General features: G+C 37.4%; 2 protein-coding genes and 1 long non-coding RNA gene across 4 annotated transcripts in view; 2 read left to right on the top strand and 1 right to left on the bottom strand.

Moving 5' to 3' along the window:
• Nucleotides 1–15,150, top strand: part of LOC111188224 (E3 ubiquitin-protein ligase TRIM35-like) — a 251,840-nt gene extending 236,690 nt beyond the window's left edge. Inside the window, exons 1-6 of one of the 2 annotated variants that reach the window (XM_049463240.1) lie at nucleotides 1,853–2,471; nucleotides 2,725–2,820; nucleotides 6,024–6,254; nucleotides 6,441–6,463; nucleotides 6,760–6,878; nucleotides 14,552–15,150. In XM_049463240.1, the coding sequence (XP_049319197.1) occupies nucleotides 2,073–2,471; nucleotides 2,725–2,820; nucleotides 6,024–6,254; nucleotides 6,441–6,463; nucleotides 6,760–6,878; nucleotides 14,552–15,096 (1,413 nt within the window). In that variant the 5' untranslated portion in view covers nucleotides 1,853–2,072 and the 3' untranslated portion in view covers nucleotides 15,097–15,150. Of the gene's footprint in view, nucleotides 1–1,852; nucleotides 2,472–2,724; nucleotides 2,821–6,023; nucleotides 6,255–6,440; nucleotides 6,464–6,759; nucleotides 6,879–14,551 lie in introns of those variants that run through there. The other variant, XM_049463239.1, reaches the window with a different exon arrangement.
• LOC125780675 (nuclear factor 7, brain-like) overlaps nucleotides 1–15,181 on the top strand; it is a 237,157-nt gene extending 221,976 nt beyond the window's left edge. Inside the window, exon 7 of the mRNA XM_049463238.1 lies at nucleotides 15,130–15,181. The gene's annotated coding sequence lies outside the window, so the exon portion shown is untranslated. The remainder of the gene's footprint in view (nucleotides 1–15,129) is intronic.
• LOC125780676 (uncharacterized) lies at nucleotides 9,103–10,065 on the bottom strand. The gene is made up of 2 exons (XR_007423948.1): nucleotides 9,787–10,065; nucleotides 9,103–9,202 (listed from the first exon to the last, which is right to left on the bottom strand). It is a non-coding gene; the product is annotated as an uncharacterized LOC125780676 (long non-coding RNA).
• Nucleotides 15,182–24,399: the final 9,218 nt, after the last annotated feature.

Here is a 24,399-nt window from a genome sequence, read left to right on the forward strand (position 1 = left end):
CAAAGCATACTGCTAAAGCAACACTTGAGTGGTTCAAGAGGAAATGTGTAAACATATTGGAATTTGCTAGTCAAAGCCCAGACCTTAATCCAATTGAGAATCTGTGGTCAGACTTGAAGATTGCTGTTCACCAACGGAAACCATCTAACTTGAAGGAGCTGGAGCAGTTTTGCCATGAGGAATGGGCAAAAATTCCAGTGGCAAGAGGTGGCAAGCTCATAGAGACTTATCCAAAGCGACTTGCAGCTGTAATTGCTGCAAAAGGTGGCTCTACAAAGTACTGACTGAATAGGGGTGAATAGTTACGCACACTGATGTTTTCAGTTATTTTGTCCTATTTGTTGTTTGCTTCACAATAAAAAAAATATTAAATGTTGAAAGTTGTATGCATGGTCTGTAAATTAAATGATGCAGACCCTCAAATAGTCCCTTTGAATTCCAGGTTTTGAGGTAACAAAATGTAAAGGGGGTGAATACTTTCGCAAGGCACTGTAGCTAATCAGAGCTAAAGTCTCTGAGTCTAAATCAGGTGAGAATTTAGTTGCAAACACAATCACCTGCTCAGACTTTATGACTTGAATGTCTTCACTAGTGCCAGTCCCAACAATACCACCAGTCTTCTTGCCTTTGTGATGATTCAGCCGAGGCTTGGTGTTGACCATAGCATTTTCAGAAACCTGTTTACAGCGGTTGTTAGTCCTAGTGCCCTGGGCCCGGATGCAGGGTGTGGTAGCAACCACGTCACTCCATGCCACATTAGGATGTACTTTTGTGCTGCTGGTTGATCTATCCAGGCTTGAGGGAAGATGATCCACCTTCTGACTTGAGTCTCAGTTCTCAGTGATCTGACTCAGCAAGCTATCTTGGGTCTTCTCACAGGCTTGGTGAGAAGTCACTCTCTGACTTTTTCCGGCCTTGTTTTTTTGGGAAGTAGGCCCTCTCTCCTGATTTGCTCTAGGCTGCTCAATAATGCCCAGACGCTGGTTTATGTCTGCAGTCATAATTCGCAAGTCCTTGCAGGTGTTTGTCTGTAGGGACACAGCTTGTTTCATGGTGATAACCATGTTGTTCAATCTTACCAAGGAGACAGGAAACATCCAAGCTGTTAAAGGTCACAGGTGGTAGTTCATCAAGATTGTGGGAAACAAACCGAGGAACGTTCTCACCAGCTTCATTGAGGAGTTTAAGACAAGTCCTGATGTTCTTTGAGTCTTTTTGTGGCCCAGTATGAGCCACAAACCTGCAAGTGGTACCAGGGCATAGATCAAAAAGCAGTTTGGTAGAGTTTGTAATCCATTCTGATGCAAAATGGTCCACAGCCATCAAAACAATATCATCCTATTTTACAGTTTTGATCTTAATAAAAAGAAAGTTTAAAAACTCATCTTCCACAGTAACTTTTCCTGAATCTGTGCGGTATATTTCAGGTTTTGTTTGGGTTTTGCTTCTGCCTGCTGCACCTGCACATGCAGTGGCAGCCATCTTGTTTGCCCAAGATTTATGGTTTATTGTAAACATTTTAAATAAAAGTGTTAGAATGGAGCATCTAACTGTCCCCTCATTTCTAAACCATAAAGAGAGGAATACAATTTTGTGATTATAAAATAAAATGTTCCTAACTGGATACAACTTTAATCTGATTTACAGAAACTGATCATCTTCACTCATCTGAGAGCTCCTTGTTTCAGGTTGGTGATGAACTGATGCCATCTAGTGTAGAAATCCCACAGTTAGAATAGAGCCCCTGACTGACTTCTCCTTTTTCAAAGCCCCACCTCCTCTACACTCCCTCTTCCTGTTGGATGAAGAGAATCTCATACTATCACTCTGATCTTTCTTCATTCTGCATTCACTTTACTCAGAAACACCAATCAGAAGCTTTTAAACACGGACTGGATGGTTCTGGTTCTGGATGTGTGGTTCTGAAAGGATCTAGAACTCAGTGGGATAAAGAGCTACAGCAGCTGATTCTCTCCTGTGCTGATCTGATCATTCCAGACGTCCTGAAAGAGAAAGAGAAGTTTGTACTGAAGGAGCGTTACAGAGGAACAGCACAGCAGCAGTTGGAGGAAATGGCTGCTAAATACCCTCTTTCAGAAGAAGAGCTTTCATGTCCTGTGTGCTGTGAGATCTTCAGGGATCCGGTGGTTCTGTCGTGTTCCCACAGTGTGTGTAGAACCTGTCTGCAGCAGTTCTGGAAGATTAAGGGTTCTCAGGAATGCCCAGTTTGTAGAAAAAGGTCCTCTAAAGAATTTCCTCCCTGTAATCTGGTACTGAAGAATGTGTGTGAGGCTTTTCTGGAGAGTCAGAGATCTTCAGCAGGGTCTGAGGGGGTCTGCAGTCTGCACAATGAGAAACTCAAGCTCTTCTGTTTGGATGATCAGCAGCCTGTGTGTGTGATCTGTCAGACATCAAAGAACCACAAAAATCACAATTTCTGTCCAGTAGATGAAGCTGTGACTGACTGTAAGGTAGGATATTATTTATAGTATTTCTATTTCTAAACTGTATAAAGTCTTTCTCAGTTCAGAATCAGATCAACCTGTTATGTGAGTTGGAGGTAAAGTCTGTTAGTGGGTGTGGTTTCAGGCCAGAGAGCAGAAAGTAGGAGTGAATCATTAATCCATCTGATCTTCAGTCGTTCTCTCTGTGATCACATTTATTTTTATATTTCTGTTTAAATGTTGAAGGAATTCACTAAACTACACTGTGGTTCAATTCCAGACTAAACTCCAGACTGCTTTGGAGCCTCTACAGAAGAACCTGAAAGTCTTAGAGGAAGCTAAACGAGACTACGATCAAACAGCAGCCCACATTAAGGTGATCCATCATCTTGAACTGTCAGTCATGTTGTTAAGGTCATCTTAGTGATGAGTGCTCACTTATCCTGTAGGTCAGAGGTCACGAATAGGCAGACCACGGTCCGGGTCCGGACCCAGACGTTGTCCAGTCTGGACCCAAACCGATAAACTACTAAGAAGGACTTAATTATGACAGTTTCTTTAAGGTTTACGTGCTTTACAGTGCAGTAAACTCACAGACCAATCATGTGTGTTGTAACATCACCAAATGCTCTCCTCAGCCAATCACATCTGTGCAGATGCGAGCGCGCGGAGCCACACAGGCGAAGCAGGCGGTGAGAAGTCTGAGAATAAAGCAAGAAAAGAATACAGATGGTGTGCATTAGAAAAAGAAATTAAAATAAAACATACTAACAGTAATGTAACCTCGTGTGCAGTGTTGGGAAGGTTACTTTTAAAATGTAATCCCTTACAGATTACTGATTACATCACTCAAAATGTAATTTGGAACGTAATCAGTTACATTACTTCAAGTGAGTAACGTAATCTGATTACTTTGGATTACTTACAATATTGTCATTTTTTTAAGCCTGAATGAATGTAGCAACCACATATTGCATATTATCCTTTTATTTTTCTTTCCAGTTAACAAATAGATAAACAAATAAAACAGCCTTTTCAATCACTCTATAAAAATACTTATGAAACCATTTCATCAAACAATTTTATGAAACACTTCTATAAATTGATGATAAAACAATTTAAAACCAAACAATGTAACAACAACTGTAAGCTATCTACTTGCAGGTTTGCCACCAGTGTTAATTTTGACAACAAATTTTGATTTAGTCTTAGTCATAGTTTTGTGACGAAAATAGCATTTAGTTTTAGTCACAATTCAGTAATTTAGTCGACTTAGTTTTAGTCAACTTAATGTCATAAGAATATAGTCTACTAAAATTACAGTAAATTTAGTCGACTAAAATGTAAAGGGTGTAAATGTAAATGCTTTTTTCATCAGTTCCCTTGAATTATTAACTATACACGTATACGAAATGAAACGTTTAATAACCAATTGAGTAATATTGTTAATGTTTGAATGTGAAATATATTTATATATGATTTAATGTATATTACTATTATTATTATTATTATTATAGGTGTGTGACTATATATATTTTACATTTAAAATTTTGCTCTAGAAATCAGGTCATAAAACAACTGAATAGTTAAATTATAGTTTAAACAGAGCTGTAGATGCAAAAACAGCTTTTAAATGATCTAGTTTAATCTCAGCACTAACCCAGCACACCTACTGGAGCTACAGTCTATAAATGAGATCAAAAACACACCTTCACACACTGTCCTGTAGAGATGCTCTCAGGATGTACTGAGAGACTTCATGAATTAAAGTGAGAAACTTATGAGAAAGTGCTGTAAGGAACTTTACACAGACTTTTGGGTTCATAGATTCACTTATTTTATTGTTTTATTTTGGATATATTATTGAGTTTCTTTCTGACCTGTTCCTGCTTTAACACTAGCTGTATCTTTCCCACTGTGAGACTAAACAGATGATCTGATCTTAATGAGTGAGTTCTGTATCAGTTCTGTGTTTTAGTGCACTGCCGAGTTAAACACCCCATCAGCTCATGAAATAACATCAGTATTAAAACGCGGATCTCTGAATGGAGATCTGTGGGACTCTGGTCTGCAGAAGCTGAAAGATTAGTGGTGTTTTTACCGGAGATGGAGTCGCTCCACGCGGTTTACACGTTATCTTGTTTTTTGTATCGCCCCTCTCTCTCTCTCCTTGCTGAACACTGTCGAGTTAACTTCCAGTCGAGCTCCGTAAGTATCGACAGGTTAATTCCCGGGTTTGTAACTGAGCGCGCAGCGCTACTGCAGGAAAAACAGGTACTGATTGGATGAGTACCCCGCTTGTCCCGCCTCTCCACCTTCGCTAAAGTAGCAGTGATTGGATCTCTTCCTAACTGGTCACTACCTTTCACAGAACAAAATCAGTTCTGATTGGATTTCGTCCCTGCCAAACATTTTCGTCTCTTTTTTATTCGTTGACCAAAATGTCAATTAATTTCGTCTCGTTGTGTGTGCGGAGCCGCTGTCTGCCCCTCCTCCCTGTGTGTGTGTGTGTGCAGCGAGATGGGAGAAGGGGCAGACAGTTCCCTTTCATATCAGAGCGATTCACCGCAAAATGTTATTTGCGTTTTGTCAGTGTTGGAAGAGCAAAAAAATAGGAAAGTACCGCAATGTAATCCTTTAATTTTAGCAGAGTAACTGTAATCTGATTACCATTTATTGAAGCAGTAACTGTAACGGATTACAGTTACTTATAATTTGTAATCTGATTACGTAACGCCGTTACATGTAATCCGTTACTTCCCAACACTGCTCGTGTGTCACTTGGAGGAATTAAAGAGAAACAACCGAAACAATAGTGCTGAATATTCCACTTTACTCCACCTGATCAGAACTCCTCAACAAGAAAAAAAAACTCCCTCTCTCACAGGCGCGCTCTCTCTCTCTCTCTACTCCCAAACAACCCTACTTCAAAACTAAGGCAGCCCCCAGGGGACAAAAAGCATTGGCAACTTCCACCATCAGTGTTACCCACAACATAATAGTCTGATACAGTAATAATATTAAATAAAATAAAACTGCTGTTTTTAAACAAAGCTGATATTCTGGCCAAGTTCAGCAAACATTTCTCCATATATTGATTGATTTGTCATTCATGTAATTATCATGACAGGCACGCGCAAATCTAATATAAATAAAATTAAATAGAATAAATATAGCATTTTGAAACAAAGTTAACATACAGATTTACATTAATAGACTCGGTAAGTGAAATTATTCAGGGTGTTTCCATTTATTTTATGATGGTTGATAATGTAATTATTGTGACAGGCCACTTTAAAACAATACATATTGTTGAAATATACTAGTATGTGTAATTTGTTTTGTCTTTCAGTTGTTGATGACACAAAACACTGACAGAAGTACTAGTCTTCTTCAGTATACAGCATATAAAACTGAATCATAACGCAAGTTAAAAATGGCGACGGTCCGGACCTTGGACTGACAAAAATTTCTCTAACTGCACCGACCTGAATTCTAATTAAATAACCCTGCTGTAGGTGGTAAATGCTTGTAGAACATCTGTTAGAGTTTGTGTTTCCTAATCGTCTCTCATTCCAGACGCAGACCCAGCACACAGAGAGACAGATAAAGCAGGAGTTTGAGAAGCTTCACCAGTTTCTAAGAGATGAAGAAGCAGTGAGGATAGCTGCACTGAAGGAGGAAGAGGAGCAGAAGAGTCAGATGATGAGGAGGAAGATTAAGAAGATGAATAAAGAAATATCATCTCTTTCAGACACAATCAGAAACATAGAGAAGGAGATGGAAGCTGAGGACATTCAGTTCTTACAGGTAAGAGTCTCTTTACCATCTCTCTCTCTCTCTCTCTCTCTTTTCTCTCTCTCTCTTTCATACTGGTGAGTGTGTGATCAGTGTGGGCGGGGTTTTACACATTCATTCATTCCTCAATTGGGTCTGAAATCCTCCTGAAAAGATTCTTTATTTATAAAAATCTTCTCTCTTTATTTCTCCTCTCAGATCTTCAAGTCTACAGAGAAACAGTAAGTCAGAGTCAGATCACCCATTTTATCTCCTGTTAAAATAATAATTAATTTAAATCTACAGTATATTTGATTGATGGTAAATATGAATGTATGATAATGAAATGAAGGTGAATAAGGATTGTGTGATAATGTTGTAGTAATGAGAACAGTAGCAGAAATATTGATTTAACAGAAAAAAAACAGAATTATTGACTCGAGTAAAAAAAAGGAATAAAATATTAATGTTTAGGTAAATAAATTACAGGCTGTAAACTTTATACAGTGAAATATTTCACACAGTTTTATATTTTCAGAGTTCAGCGCTCACCAAAGCATCCAGAGAAGACATCAGGAGCTCTGATCAATGTAGCCAAACACCTTTCCAACCTGAAGTTCAGAGTGTGGGAGAAGATGCAGGAGATTATCCAGTACAGTAAGTTGTGTTTCTCTTAGGGTTGATCTCTCAGATACAGTCTGATTCTGGACTGATTCCTGCAGATGTTCTGGGTCTCCATGTTTTCTACATTGATCTGCAGCAACAATCTAATAGAGAGACCTAGAACAGTAGTTCTCAAACTTTTTAGGCCAGGTACCACCAATGACCAAACTAAAACCTCCAAGTACCACCTACAAGTAATTTCACAGAAACATGTGTAGTTACCACACACACTTGTAATCCACACATACAGTACATGTCATCATATCTTTAAGTAATTGTTCTTCATCTGTTGTGTGGAGCTTGCCAGCATTTGCAATCTGTAAGTTAGTATAATTAAGTTATTTGATTATTGTTTATTGCTTTATTTAATACAGTATTCCTACTGAGACTCTCAAAATGATTTAGACAGAGAAAAATAAACATGAGGGCCAAGTAGGGAACTACAGAGTATTTTTTACCATATTAAGCTATTAACTGTAATGCAGAAACTGTAGTGAACTTTTGGTGACTGACTGATTAACTATCCCAGCCAGCATCAGGCGGAAGGCACTATATACCCTGGACAGGCCGCCAATCCATCGTAGGGCAGACAGATACAGACAGACACACAGACACATTCACTCACACACTCACACCTAGGGGCAATTTTATCCGGCATTCCAATTAGCCTGAATGTCCCGTCTTTGGACTGTGGGAAGAAACTGGAGCACCCGGAGGAAAGACACGGGGACAACGTGCAAACTCCACACAGAAAGATCCGGGCCGTCTTGCTACCCACCGCACCACCGTGCCACCCAGTTATCATTTCAATGCAAGCATTTGTTTTTCTGAGGTCATCTAGTGTACATCCTTGTGACGCTTATGTAGCACTCGTTATGTGCAACGCAGCGGCCACATTAGCTAGTTCACAAAATATCAGAAATTTTATACAACAGTATTACAATAGAAAAATATATAGGCAGTAAATCCGGGGTTGGACCAGTATCAGAAGACTCTTTAGATTCGCTCGGAGGGCTTTGATTAAAATACAACAGACCGGGATATTTATACAGAGTTCAAGATGCAGGTTATTTATTAAAAGAACAAAAATAAATAAAATGTACCTTTAGTGACTATGAAGAGAATATGGGTGTGGATGAAATTAAATGGGGAAAGGGAAAAAATAATAAAAAGGGGATGTGGCTTAATACTGTAAATTCACTGAATGAGTTAATAAACAAAACAAAATCCAAAACCTCAAAATAAAGAAATACAGTGCATCTATGCAGTATCAAGTAAATCAGAACACAATCTGCTCAACAACCCTTACAGAACTCATTAACTAATCACAATCTTCTTCGTGAAACAGCATTTAAATGTTAAAAAAAAACAAACAGTCCCTTTTTTTATGTTTGTTTCAGTCCGTGTCTCTTCTTCTTTTTTTTATGATTTGAGTTTGCTATTATCAGAAAAAAGTGAGTCTCTTCACTACCCGGGTAGACTACGGCTGCGTCCGAAATCGCGTACTTAAGCAGTACGTACTGGATTGGGGTGAGTACGCACTGCTTGTCGAGCAAAGCAGTACGCTTTTTCAGTACGCCAGACCGCAGTACGCACGCAGCCTCGGACGCACTACATCCACCATCTTACCTCTGACGCCCTTTCACCTCTCACCCCTCCTAACCAGCGGCACACTTTACAGAGCTTTACCCTAATTAATTTCATTAAAATCCCCTCATTAATCAGCTCTTATTAATAAATAAACCCCCAAACTGTCCTATTTAATAAACACTGACTGTAAATAAAACTTAAAATTAATATTTCCTCAAATATGAAATATTTAATAATAAATATGAATGTTTAATATTCATGAAGTATATTAATAATACTTGCTTATGCAACAAAACAATTATCAAAAAGTTTCAAAGATAAATACCAAAATGTTAATTAATTCCTGCCTTTCCATTTCACCTCAGAATTTCCTTTTCTAGCCTAAATATTTAAACACATGATCCTTATTGTTATACATTATCTTTTACTGACTGCATTAAACATAAAGGCAACATATATGCATTACTGATGTAAATAAAATATGCTAGAACCAGTCAGTTTCGGGAAAACTGGGGATCATATTTGGCAATAAAATGTAAATTAAAAAAATATTTTAGTTATTTTATTTAATATAATTTTTCCCTCACTTGCATATTTACACAAATACATTTCTCACAAAATACAAGAATGACAAGTCTTTAAAGTAGCTTTATTTATTTTTAATATTCATTGTTCATTTTTCTCCCTCTCTTCATCTTCATCCTCTCGAGTAGGAAGGATAGTTGAATCTGAAACACACACAGATTAAAACAGTTTAGCTTGGTCATTAAACAAATATAATATAAATTCTGAACAACATAAAAGTATTACCATCCTGGCTGGTTAGCTAGCTATTTAATAAAACTAAATAAAATGGTCAGATTTTGGTTATAATTTATTAATGTGATTTTTGGCAACCAGTCTGTCTGTCTGTTGAAAAGCCTCTCTGATATCAGCAGCCTTTTTTCTCAGATGAGTTTATACAGACTGATCAGTATTAAGTTAAAACTGCCCCAGCTCCTCAGAACTGCAGCAGTATACAGGGCTGTAGTGAGTTAGTAAACGCTGGTGCTGCAGAACAGAAGATTAATAAAGAGTTGTGATAAGTTTAATAGCTCTAGCTAAGCTAACTGATCTCAGTAGCACAGGGCTAACGCTGCTCAGTAAAGCAGTTCAGATACGAAAATAAAGATGTTCTGTCTGCAACAGCATTAATAACAAACCCACACCCCTATAACTCGCTACTTTAACTTAAACTAACCCTCATAAATCTTTCATTTACAGCCTGATATCACAAACAACCAAAACAGTTTAGATATCTGAATCTCCTCACCTCATAAACTTCTCTCTCTCTCCACTCCTCTCCTCCGCCGCTCCGCCGCTCACTGACGGGTCACTCAGCTCAGCGCGGCTCCCGGTGGATTGTGGGAAATATTAGCGGGTGAAGTGTGCTGGGCTTGTATACTTAAAAATGTCTCCCGGTGCAGTACGTCATCCGGGAACTTTTCGCGTACTCAAACTCGCCTACTGCGCATTCGGACACACTACCCGATCTCGCATACTGCTTTTGCATACTGTTTAGTATGGAAGTACGCGATTTCGGACGCAGCCTACGTTTTTTTTAGAGAGTGTGTGTGTGTGACTCTGCTCCTCTTATCTGTTTCTCTCCTCGAGGCGCCGTTGGGGCTCGGGTGGCGGGAAAACGCTCGCATAGGATTCTGGGGATCGTAGTTTCAGGGTTGGCTCGCCATCTTGGATTTGACAAGTTCACTCGTTTCTCCCGTCTATTAAAACAACCTATATAATACAGGACTTTGTTAAGTAAGTCTGTATAGCGCAAATATTCATCTTAACGTGTCTCTAACCGAGTAAAGAGCAAAAATACACACTTATAATCACATATATACACATATAAACAAAACGCTGGCTTAGCCTACAAATTAATAACGTTACTGAACTCAGTCATTTCACAGCACTTTATCTCATATATTTCTCACTCCGGTTGTTTTAATAACCTTCTAACTTCACTATCAACACTTTTAACAGCTTAGAACATGAAAACACTAAGTTATATTCGCAAACTCTTTCCTAATCAGCAATATATGAACTCACCGGAGTCTCCCTCAATCAAACAGCGCAAAAGTTTATCCAACTCGGTTGATAACTAAAAAATCTTCAACGAGGGTACTTGTGTATCACTGTAGTACAGTTTAAACAGCGTCTTTACTCAATATTTCCTCACACAAAATGGTCATTTATCTCCAGCTCCGTGCAGCATACCTGTCAAGTTTTAGATTTAAAAATAAGGGATATTTTCCTCTGTCCGCTTAAAGCCGTCCCACCAGCCCAACGAAGGTTCAGTATACCTTACATTTTAAAATAAGTTTACAAAAAATCTAAAATAACCACATGTGAACCACTTCTACTACACTTCTACACACTACAATTAGATTATCAGAATCTGAAATGTTGTTGACATTCCTACATATGTCATTCTTTTAAAATTCTTTTTCAATTAAAAACCCTTTTCTAGATATTTAATAAAAAAGTTAAGATTTCATGTATTTTTTGGCATAAATGCACTCTTTTATATGATATATATTTTATTTATTTAATGGATTTAAAATTAAACAAAGGGTGCACAAATTCTGCAAAATGACTTATGGTGACCTGAAAATAGTATCATGAGCTTTTACTAAAAGGACATGGACCAGATACAGTATATTCCATCAGTAAAAATTAGTCCTAAGAGGCCTACACAATTAATAATTTTTAATTAATACTTTTTTTTTTCACTCCACCCCTGATCAGTTCAGTTAATTTCGGTCCTCTCCGCATTTCTAGTTAAGCTGAGTCACCAGCTGTAATTTTTATTTTTTTAAAGGTTTAATCTGTGTGTTTTTATTCGGAGACGAGTATTTTTAAGCATCTATCAGAAAAAATCATCACAGTTCCCATGATTAAACTACCGTTACCTTTCTTTTAGAAAAATCGCTGTATGTCCAGATCTGTTTTAACATCAGCTGCTCCGACTAGCTGCCTGAACTTACAGCTGATTGGCTGTTTCTCCTGAAAGGCGGGACTTTCTCCTTGAACTAGCTCCACGATTGGTTAAGAGACACAGAGCTGTCTCCTCAATAATATATATTTTATATAATAGAATACGGGAAATTTACGGGAAAATACTAATACGGGAGGACGGCGGGAAAGAGGAGTAAAATACGGTAGTTTCCCGGCCAAAACGGGAGACTTGACAGGTATGCCGTGCAGCACACACACGCTGGGAGAGAGCAAGGTAGAGAGAGAAGGAGGGGGGGTGGAGAGAGGGGAGAGTGAGAGAGAGGGAAAAGTGGGAGGGGTCTACACATAGGCTCCTCAGAATGGCTTTACCCAAAGAGTGCTTATTTTACCAGGGTTACACTTAGAGTACCACCAGTAGTACTCGTACCACAGTTTGAGAACCACTGATCTAGAACGTTCAGTGCCCTGAAAATTTATTTATACCCACTTATCCTTTCCCCATTTACACATTATACCCAGGAAATTGTATTATATTCAGGAAATACATTTAATAAAATCCAGTGTGACAAATTTTCTTCAGAATTCTCACCTAATTTAATAAAAAAATAGACTTCACCTGTTTTTTATTTATTGTATGTAATTAGGTTTTTAGTGAAGGCCTCAGAGGTTTGTTGGAGAATAACAGCATCATGAAATCCAAGAATCATACCAGAGAGCATGTTCCTTGGCTGTAAACCAAATTCAAAACAAGACAGAAGACATGTTTGCACGCTGGTGGGACCAAAATTGCACTTTTGGCCTAAATGCACTACTGTGAAACATGGTGGGTGCAGCATCATTATTTTGGATGATATTCTTCAGCAGGGACAGGGAGGTAAATGCAGGAAATCCATTAGATCCCATGAAAGTGGCTTGGCATGCTTACCCCTCCTAGACCTGCCTTTCTTGTTCTGAGGCGTGAGGCAAATGGCGCCAATCAAATGTAGTTAAAAAAAAGTAAAACAATGGTATAAAACACACTATAAACAACATCGTTACTGAAATGTTATATGATTATTTGACCAAGATTGAGGCAAAATGCGCTGCACCTCGTCTCTTTCACAGCTCGAGTTCAGACAGAGCATGGCTACAAATATAACTATATAAAACTCAGCTCATTTAACTAAAACTTAAGATGTAATAGGACATGTAAAGTTAATCAAATATTGTTAAATATAAAGGATAGATAGAGGTTTTGGTGTTTTGTTAACATGATTTGAAAGTGAAACTAATGTCAGTTAGTCAGTGTTGTACTTTACTGTATTGAACGTCACAGAATTTAAACAGCCTCTCACACAGTTTGTTGTTGCATTTAATTCATAACCAGTCGATATCTGGGGGCCTCATGACAATTAGGGGCCCCAGGCAATTGCTTGGTTTGCCTGTCTTGTTACAATGGGTCTTGAAGGTGACTTAGGTTAGGCCTAAAAGGTGCTTTTCTATGTTCTCTTGGTCAGAACAATAGAGAGGTGTTTTTTGTCCTCTGTTAAGCTCTATCCAGACAGGATTAGTTTCTCAGGGGGTCCTGGGATAATTTTCCCTTTTATGGGGGTCCTCTGTGATTTTATTTTCATCTGGAACGACCATCTATGTACTGTTGTTTGCTGAACTCCGTGGTCCTCCGGTAATTTTATTCCCGTCCGGACGCACAGTTTTGTCACCTCACGTTTAATAAAATAGCTATTTGTCCACTGCTACGCACCGTGATTACACTTTGGCCATGAGTTTCCACAGAGATCCACGTAAACACAACAGCGAGTGGAAATGGAGGAGTTACTGAACGCAATGTCATGTCACAGAGAAAGCCTAAAATTAATTTATTGAAATTAATGTAGGTATTTATTAAAATAGCAAGAGAGCTCTGTCCCATTTCTTACCACATTCCAAAGACATGCTGTCAGGTGAATTGGAGACGCTGAAATTTTCCCATCAGTAATATGTTGAGGGTTTTTTGTTGCTTGCATTGGATATTAACTCAAAATGCTTCATTTTTCCTTTGCAGATTTTCTTGAGTGCCACTCGTGCGTCTGTTACTCATGAAGCTCAATTTAGAATTTCTTTGAGTTATTCTCAGTGCTGAATGCATTGATGAAGATTTAAGCAATGATTAAAGCCAGATCAAGAATCTTTTAGTAGAGGTGGATTTAGGCCTGAACACTGGATGAAGGGATTGATTCAGGAATAAAAAATATATATAGAATTTAATTCAAATAAATAAATGAATATATTCATTATTAAAATGTTCACTGCTGCTTTTTCTTCCTCTAACTAGTCGACTGCTCCCCATGATAGCGGCTAGTGGAAGTGCTAGTCTATTAGTCGTCTATGCAACTCCTAGTACGCACTGGTTTGGGATGAGTATGTACTGCTCACTCGGTAAAGCAGTATGCTCTATCAGTACGAGTCTGCAGTATCCATGCAACCTCAAACACACTACATCCACCATAATACTTCTGATTCTCTTTACCTCTCACCTCTCCTTACCAGCACCAACATTTACACAACTTTTACCCAAACTCATTTATTAAAATACCCTCAATCATCAGCTTGATTTAATCAATAAAAGCCCAACCAGTCCTATTTAATATATAAGTACTGACTGTAAATAACATATACATATAAATATAAATATAAATAGAGCTTGTTAATTAATAAATAATTCAAAAAAATAATAATTTGAAGAAAATTAGGGTGTAAAGTTTCAGAGATAAATACCAAAATATTCATTAATTCCTGATTTACCATTTTTACCACGTTAGCTAACTAGTTAACAAAACAAAATATTTTGAAATTCAGTCAGATTTTGGTTAACTATCATTTATAAAGGTTATTTATGACAGTCAGTCTGGTGAAGAGGAACTAGTCTCTTTGATGTCAGCAGTATTTTTAGCTCAGATGAGAGATGAGTTTATAGTTCTGGAATCTTCTTCTAAAGCTGTTTTACTGTTTTACTTTAAGTAAAGAAATCAGTCTGTAGAGATAAAACATTTACAGAAATGGAGAAAAACATGATGTTTCATTCTGTTCTCTCTCCTCAGCTCCTGTTACTCTGGACCCCAACACTGCCCACCCAAAACTCCACCTGTCTGATGATCTTACTGCTGTAGAAAAGATAGACCAGAAATCATCAGTTCCTGATAATCCAGAGAGATTTGATAAGTACTCGTTTGTTCTGGGTTCTGAGGGTTTTAACTCAGGGACACACTGCTGGGACGTCCAGGTTGGAGAACGTGATTACTGGACACTGGGTTTGATCCCAGAATCTGTAACAAGAAAGAGAGAGTCTTTCTGGAATTCAGTGTGGGGTCTGGGTTACAATAAAAGCAATGATAAATACTGGATACGCTGCCCAGGACAGTCAGGTCTCTTCCTCACCCCTAAAGAGAAGCTGCAGAGGGTCAGAGTGCAGCTGGACTGGGACAGGGGGAAACTGACCTTCACTGATCTTCTAACCAACACACACCTGCACACTATAACACACACTTTCACTGAGAGAGTTTTTCCTCTTTTCTGTAATAGGTCTGATTATCCTCTGAGGATCTTACCAGTGAAGACGTCAGTAACAGTGGAACAGCACAGTTAAAGTTAACTCTGCTCACAATCAACATTTATACAGGTAGTGAGTTTATTAATTATGATCATAAGAATATCATTACATGTTTACAGTGCAAAAGTGTTCATACCCCTTGAACTTTTCCATATTTTGTCACATTACAACCACAAACATAAATATATTTCATTGGAATTTAATGTGAAAGACCAACAAAAAGTGGTGTACAGTTGTGAAGTGGAAAGAACATTATGCATGATTCAAAAATTTTTTTACAAATCGAAAACTGACATGTGTTTTGCAAAAGTATTCAGCCCGCCTTAAGTCAAACTCCGGGTATGTCTTCAGCAGCTTTGCACATCAAGTGACTGAAATTTTTGCCCATTCTTCTTTGCAAAACAGCTCGAGCTCAGTCAGATTAGATGGAGAGCATTTGTGAACAGCAGTTTTCAGATCTTGACACAAGTTCTCAATTGGGTTAAGGTTTGGACTTTGAGTGGGTTTTTTGTAACACATTAATATGTTTTGTTTTAAATTATTCCATTGTAGCCGTGGCTTTATGTTTAGGGTCGTTGTCCTGCTGGAAGGTGAAGCTCCACCCCAGTCTCAAGTCTTTTACAGAGTCCAACAGGTTTTCTTCAAGATTGCCCTCCATTCATCTTCCCATCAACTCTGACCCACTTCCCTGTCCCTGCTGAAGAGAAGCAGCCTCAGAGCATGATGCTGCCACCACCATGTTTCACAGTGGGGATGGTGTGTTCAGAGTGATGTGCAGTGTTAATTCTCTGCCACACATAGAGTTTTGCATTTTGGCCAAAAAGTTCAGTTTTGGTCTCATCTGACCAAAGCACCTTGTTCCACATGTTAGTTGTGTCTGTGGCTTCTGGCAAACTGCAAATTGGACTTTCTTTTAACAATGGCTTTCTTCTTGCCTCTCTTTCATAAAGACCACATTGTGTGCAGTGCACGACTAATAGTTGTCCTGTGGACAGATTCTCCTACCTGAGCTATGGATCTCTGCATTTCGTCCAGAGTTACCATGAGCCTCTTAGCTGCATCTCTGATCAGTGCTCTCCTTGTTCGGCCTGTCAGTTTAGGTGGACGGCTTTGTCTTGGTAGGTTTACAGTTGGACCATAATCTTTTTATTTCCGGATAATGGATTGAACAGTGCTCTGTGAGATGTTCAAAGCTTGGGAAATCTTTTATAGCCTAAATCTGCTTTAAACTTCTCCACAACCTTATTACTGACCTGTCTGGTGTGTTCTTTGTACTTCATGATGCTGTTTACTCCCCAATATTCTCTTAACCAACCTCTGAGGCCGTCACAGAGCAGCTGTATTTTTTTTAGTCATCAGCAGTCATCAGGCAAATTCTGAATTCAACTGGTTGCACTCAGAGAAAAGGGGGCTGAATACATTTGCACACTACACTTTTCTTTTTTTTATTTGTAAGAAAATGTTTTAAATCATGCATAATTATCCTTATACTTCACAATTGTATACCTTTTTGTGTTGGTCTTTCACATTGAATTCCAATAAAATATATTTGTTTGTGGTTGTAATGTGACAAAAAATGGAAAAGTTCAAAGGGTATGAATACTTTTGCCACTGTTTTTAAATAATGTATCTGTACCATCACATTCTAATGTGTTTGTGAAAGTATAATGATGATTTAAGTATCATAGCATGACTCCTGATATCATTATAACTTTAGAACAGGAGTGTCCAAACTTTTTTTGTTGTGGGCCAGAAGAAGAAATATATGTGCAGTCACGGGCCACAGACTCAAAAAACAATAAAACAAATAATGAAATATACTAGTACTACTAAACTACTAATAAAACATTTCCTTAATTACTATCATTTACACATATAATTTAGTTGAGTTACTATCTTTATCTATCTTTGTTTAAAGTAAGGTTTTTCAAATTGACGGTTCATAATGTCTCTTAATATTATACTCCTACTTAGACAACTGATGCCTGATAAATTAAATATACACACTTCCCTCTGAACTCAGTTAAAAAATAGTAATTTTCCCAACATGCCTGAAATTTTCTGCATTTGCTGTCCATTTTTCGTTTTTTTGGAGTTGTTAGACCCTTTGGCCCGTTTTCTGCGCAACAACGGCACACTCTTGCTACTTTTAGACTCTTTGGCGTGTTAAATTCAAACTTTGAATCTCACATTATAAAAACCTGCGGGCCAACTTTCATTTTATTTCTAAAATACCTTGCGAGCCACTCCAAAAAAGGAAACGGGCCACAAATGGCCCGCGGGCCGTAGTTTGGACACCCCTGCTTTAGACATTTTTAAGTGTAGAAAATTAGTTTGTAATTCTATGTTTTTAATTTTAAAGTGTATGTTATAAATGAACTTTTCTATGTGATTAGTAAAGGGAATGTATTGTCAGTAATTCTTTGTGTTTATGACAGAATAGCCCCGCCAATTTTCCTTCCCATTTTCTTCTCTAAAATGTCTTTAGATATACAGTGTCTAATTCCTACACTTAATATTCTTGTGTTTATATTGTCACATTTTTCATTTTGCACCAAAATTTTTAAACTAATTCTGCTATACTGTGAGATGGTGGGGTTACTCAACACACACACACACACACACACACACACACACACACACGAAAGCAGGGCAAAGACCCAAGTTATACATCAACAATAAACAGAATACAAAAATAACATGACATAACATTGCTGTTTCAGTAATGAGCTGCTCGTGCACCTTCACAGCATGAACACAGAGATCAGTTTCCTCTGCTGAGAACTGCAGAAGTGCTGCGCCATTAAAATACCAATCTGCCAAAGTTAGAGTGTACCTGGCTCTTAACGGCAAGTGACACACCGATTGGTTTATTTCATGTGACGCTCAAAACACACCCATGATTAATTAAGAGACTTAGTACATCATTAGTACTAGTACACAATTAGTACTCACAATACCAAATACATACTGACACACTGCGGTTGACAGCTTGTCTATAGATCACTTAAATAGGGCCCAAAGTCTTGGAGATTCTACAGACGTAAAAACAATTCGTCTTCTGCTAGAGTCAACATACTCAGAACTGACTGATCTTGATTACCAAAACACAGAGCAGCTATTGTAGAACTGAAAACTGGATATTATGACATGCTTAAGTAAGTCAACTCTTTGAGTTCAAGGCTCAGAGTAAAGTGTGTAAAATCAGCTTCCTGAATTACTCAGGATAATATTATTTCATATTTTTAAGTACTGCACTGGAAATAAACCAGCATTGCTGTTTTATCTGTGAGGATCTGGTTAGTTGTTAGTAGGGATGAATGGATTGATTCTGGTTGCTTCTGGCTCGTAATAGAATACTGCTTTATGTAACATTTTTATATAGTTACATATTTTATAATTTCATGACAGAACTTCTCTAGAGGTTAATTTCACCAATTGTACGATTATTACAGTCTGACACCACTAGGTGGAGCTCTGAGCTGTACTCATATTTCTGTTGAGACATTGTTCTGTTTACAGATGAGAATTTCTTAATAAGGAAATTTGTGCAAGAATCCACAGCAATTAAAAAAATAATTGAAGGCTATAATATTTCCATTTTCATTTGATTATTTAAAAGAATAATAATTACAGTACCAGTTAAATAATTAGTTAAATAATTTTTCAAATCTGCATTGTAGCTAATACTAAAGTCATCCAAACATATGGAATTATTTAGCAGACAAAAAAAGTGTTAAACAAACTAGAATATATTATATATTTTACATTTTTCACAGTAGGCACCTCTTGTTTAGATAGAGACAGCATTGTACATCTTGCCATTTTCTCAGTCTGCTTTATGAAGTAGAGTCACCTGGAATGGCTTTCAGTTAATTCGTTGAATTTCTTGTCTCTTAATGTGTTTGAGAGCATCAGTTGTAATGTTGTGAAGAGGTAGAGTTGGTACACAGTTAAAAGCTCTATATAAATAATGATCTAATCCATATTATGACAAGAACTACTCAACTAAAGTAAAGAAAAAAATGACTATAAGAAATTAAGGTTATGATGAAACTGGCTCTCATCAGGACTGCCCCAGAAAAGGAGGATCTAGAGTTACCTCTGTTGCACAGGATAAGTTCATTAGAGTTACCAGCCTCAGAAAGAGTATTTTGGTTTGGTTATCACTTTTAAGTTACTGCATGATTCCTTATGTGTTCCTTCATAGTCTGGATGACTTCAGTAATACACTGCTCAAGAAAATAAAGGAAACACTAAAATAACACATCGTAGATCTCAATGAATAAAATATTCCAGTTGAAAATCTTTATTTATTACATAGGTGAATGCGTTGAGAACAAAATAACATAAAAATGATTAACAATAAATAACAAATTAAATTCTTATCCCATGGAGGTCTGGATTTGGAATCATATTTAAAATCAAAGTGAAAAATCAAATGACAGGCTGATCCAACTTCAGTGGAAATTCCTCAAGACAAGTTAAAATGAGGCTCAGTAGTGTTTGTGTGGCTCCATGTGTCTGTATGACCTCCCTACAACGCCTGGGCTGCTCCAAACAAGGCGGCGGATGTTCTCCTGAGGAATCTCCTCCCAGACCTGGATTAAAGCGTCAGTAACTCCTGGACAGTCTGTGGTGCAGTGTGGTGTTGGTGGGTAGAAGGAGAAATGATGTTCCAGATGTGCTGGATTAGATTCAGGTCTGACCAGTCCATAACATCAATGTTTCATCATGCAGGAACTGCTGACACACTTCAGCTACATGAGGTCTAGCATTGTCAGAGGTGGGAAAAAAAAGTACTGAAAAATTGTAATTAAGTAAAAGTATCTTTACTTTGCTAAAATTCTACTCAAGTAAAAGTAAAAGTTCCCATCTAAAAATCTACTTGAGTGAAAGTAAAAAAGTACTCAATTTAAAATGTACTTTAAGTAAAAGTTACATAATTACTTTTAATTATTTGATGTAAAAAAGTACATCATAAATTAAATTGTTTTTAATGAACTATTATTCCACATAATAATTTGACCTTTCAGGCAACATTTGTTCAGACTACCTCATAAAACATTTTCAAGAACAAGTGTTATAGGTTTCTATGATCCATTTTGTTTCTTTACTATTAAAAAGTTATGGTCATATAGGTGACTATAAACCGTATTTTATAGTTTTACAGTTCATTACTATTGTTTGACTTGCCATTGCTGTGCTTTAACTGCTATTTACATGTTTTTTTTTTACATTCAAGCAGATTGTTTAATGTTTCCAATAAAAACTTAAGGAAATATCATTAAAAACATGAAATCATATAAAAAACTGTTGGTCGGCGCAGTGCTGTAAAGAAGCTCATATGGATGGGTAGCATAACTCGACAGAATACCGATACCTTCATCTCCATTAACCTTCACTGTTTTTGAGAAAACCCTGAGGGCAGAATTCTGTGAAAGAATTTGCTTAGGTTGTACAATTATTAATAATAATTTTTAATAAATACAGAAGATTGCAAGGGCGTAGGAGCGGGCTTGATATTGGGGGGGACACATTTGCCAATATGAACCCAAGCCCACCCAATAGTTTCCTAGAACAACATTTGTGGAAATTACTTTTAATTAAAAGTAAATTATTATTATAAGGTGATTTTACAACCTAAACATGTTACTCCACATTACAGTTACTGTTGTTAGAAAAATTATGCAAGCAATGTCTGAATTATGTACATATGACAAAAATTTTCAGTTATCACCTAATATTTAAAATAATATAACAGATTATTATTATTGTTATTATTATTATTATTATTATTATTATTATTATTATTATTATTATTATTATTATGTATTGGCATGTCAATTCTGTTGTATATTTACATTTACTCCTGCACTTTAATTTTTTTCTACTGAGAGCTCTTCTTAAGATGGTGTCCTTTTATGTAAAAGAATGTAACTTTACGTTTCATAGAGACTTTTATAAACGTCAGGATATGTGGTCTTACTGTGAAATACAAATGAACAGAAGTCACGTTACAGCAGTGTTTCTCAACCCAGTTCTTATATATTCTACTGCATATTAAAACTGTTCTGCATATTCTAGAGCTTCCTATGGTGGATATACATGATTAATTTAGGCTCCATAGGGGGCTAAAGGATTTTAACAGGTAAACTCAGTAAATGACTGTTTATTAGCTGATCAGGTGGAAAACACTAGTTTAGGGCAGTGATCGGGGTTAAGTAACTGCTTTAAACTACCAACTTAAAGTACTGTACGAAATTCTGGCGATCATCTACATCCAGCTTCTAGATAACTATAGTTAGTTAAATCAATTTTCGTTCATTATAGCTCACAGTAAGTCCTGTAATCCTAAATGAATAAACAGTTTGAAAATTAAAGTGATTAGCTGATCAGGTACAGGGAAACATTACATATATATTTTATTTTTTTCCTTTAACCCTGACTCCCAATCTAGCTAATTCCAAAGATAAGCTTACACACTAACACAGCTGCAGTTTATTAATCACAGTGTGTTTAAACTGTGTGCTGATTCAGAGACGTGTATTTTTAACCAGCTATCAGAAACATATCATCACAGTTGAAGTGGTTAGCCTATCGTTACCTTTATTTTAGTAAAATCTCCGTATATCCATATCTGTTTTAAAATCAGCTGAAGCTGCTGCAGCCCGATCCCGCTGCTTAATCTCACAGCGAGGGGGCGGGGCTTCCCCAACAGCAAACTGCCTCTGCTCCGCGCGCCGCAAAACCAGCAAGCTGATTGGCTGTTTCTACTGAGAGGCGTGACTTAATACCTGAACCGGCTCCGTGATTGGTCCGGTCTGTCTCCTCATTAATAGTACAGCTGACCTGAGCGAACTGATATCATTTTTGGGGGGGACAAATCCACCTGTTTCTAATATTGGGTGGGACATGTCCCACCCATCCCCCCCGGTTCCTACGCCTATGGAAGATTGTATAATCTGTGTAGCTGCATATGAATGGAGATTACTGGTCTTTATAAAGTAATCCACAGTTAACCAGTATATATACCAGTGAATATGTATATATATAAATATATATATATATATATATATATACTATACTCACCACCACATGCTTTCTCAGGTTTGATGTGGAAGTTTTGAAAGCTGACAGCTCTGTCTGGCATGAGGACGTTATTGCCTCGTTATTACACATGCGAGCATCCGTGCATCAGCGCATCTGCGGCAATTGTTTTTTTAATTGAGACCATTATTTATTTCCCAGCATTTTATTTTATACTCAGTAACAGAGAGTTTTCCAATGTAGTGAAGTAAATTACTTGTGTCAAAATGAACTTGAGTTGAAAATAAAATTACCTATTTTAAAAACTACTTCAAAAATTACAAATTACTCATTTAATCTACTCAATTACAGTAAAGCGAGTAAATGTAATTTTATACTCTCCACCTCTGCTCCTACCTACAGCTGCTCCACCATGCAGATATAAAGTCAGAGACAGAAGCTCATCTGTTGCTGCTGCACAGTTTGTGTTGGTCATCGTCTAAATCATTATCAGTGATCACAGGATGCTGCTCTAAATGAAACAGAAATACAAAATAATTAGAGTTATTCAAGCAGATGAGTATAATGAGTAAATTGGTGATTACTCTAATCAATTAAGTTAGCAGTTGTACAGCACACTGTGTTGATGGGACACTGAGAAAACCCAAAATGGACAGAAGCACAATCCAGTAAATCTCAGGAGTTTTCATAAATCATTATTTTTACAGTGTTAAAAAATAGGTCAGGATATGCTCTGGTATGCTGTGTTACTGTGGGTCGACTCTGTGATGTAAACCAGCCAAGGTTTCCAGGATGATAAACAGGATAGTAAAACAACATTTGAACATTTTCCCCTCCAACAGAAATCACTCACCTACTATTTACACATCAAACAATGATATGAAATATTAAATAGTTGCACTCTGTGATTTTAAGCTCTTTAAAGAACAGTATCAGTTTATAATATTATTCAACTTTATTACAGGCTCTAGGCCCAATAGGAAGACATACAACATATACATAAGAAAAGAAAAAATGATGCATAAGCATGTACAACCATACTATCAGTCATGACAGTCTTAAAAGGCAGCCATACCAATGCTTCCATATATATGATTGATATCTGACAGAGCTGCATCTAGGGCTTGTGAGAACACTTATAATACAATTTTGAGACTTATCCAGACGACACATGAACTTAAACATTAGGTTCCTCAAGAGAGCCCGTAAAGTACTTAGTCTAGAGTCTCAAAATAGATTACTAGCACTGCAACTCCTAGGCTTTTTCAGCAATATCCTCATACAGTCATTACATGCTACTTGAAGTTTATGCAGGGTCTCTTTTTTGTAGCTGACCCATAGTGGGGCTGCATACATAGGAGTACAGTAGGCACGAAACAAACTTACTTTCACATTATCAGAACAGAAATGAATTTTTCTTACTAACATGTTTGCTTGGATATACAACATTCGTCTCTGCCTATACATGTCAGCATCATCTCCCAACCTGTCAGTGATAATGTGCCCAAGATATTTTGTACTGCTTGATACACATACTGATTGCCCTGACAGGTAAAATGTTGGAAAGGGCACTTTATGATCCTCCTCAGCTCTACATATCAACACAACACTCTTTTTTGCAAAATAGACAACAATGCTGCAATTCTAGGGCTGTCTAACTTAAGATGTTCTGCAGTGATGTTATCATCGCAACTAGATTTGTTATCGGCTAGTTGCTCTATAGCATGAAAAACCTCATTGGGTGTAAAGTGAATCACTTCCTCATTTAGTTTGCCTTCACAATAGGGTTCACTTTTGATGCAATTAAACCGAGCTGCATAGTGCTGCCTCCACCGCTCAGCTATATTATCAGCTTCAGATACCCCATCAATGTGGCATGGTAGTACTGCTTTGGCCCTATTTGTAGATTTTACCTCTTTCCAGAACTCAGTGACATTATTATCAAGCAGGTTAGTTGCCATAGAATGAGCTCTTAAGGCTTGCTCATGCTTCCCAACAAAGCGCACCGCATACTTATATCTAGCATTGGCAAGTTTCTTATGCTCCAAGTCTGGTCCATGCTTAGGCCGACCAGCTATAACCCAGGCCCTATGAGCCCTCTTAGTGGCTTCTTGATGGTCAGCTACATACTTATTCCAACCAGGCTTGATGTTGTTAGCCCTTTTGGGGTGAGTGTGTAGAGTTCTACTGGCCTCATGCATGGCACTCACTATGCTGTTGTACATTTTACAAAGATCATTACAGAATAGCATTTATTGGCAACTGTACCTCCCTCAGGATAACATCTGA

Source organism: Astyanax mexicanus, chromosome 13 (genome assembly GCF_023375975.1).
Source record: "Astyanax mexicanus isolate ESR-SI-001 chromosome 13, AstMex3_surface, whole genome shotgun sequence".
Classification (NCBI taxonomy): Eukaryota; Metazoa; Chordata; class Actinopteri; order Characiformes; family Acestrorhamphidae; genus Astyanax; species Astyanax mexicanus.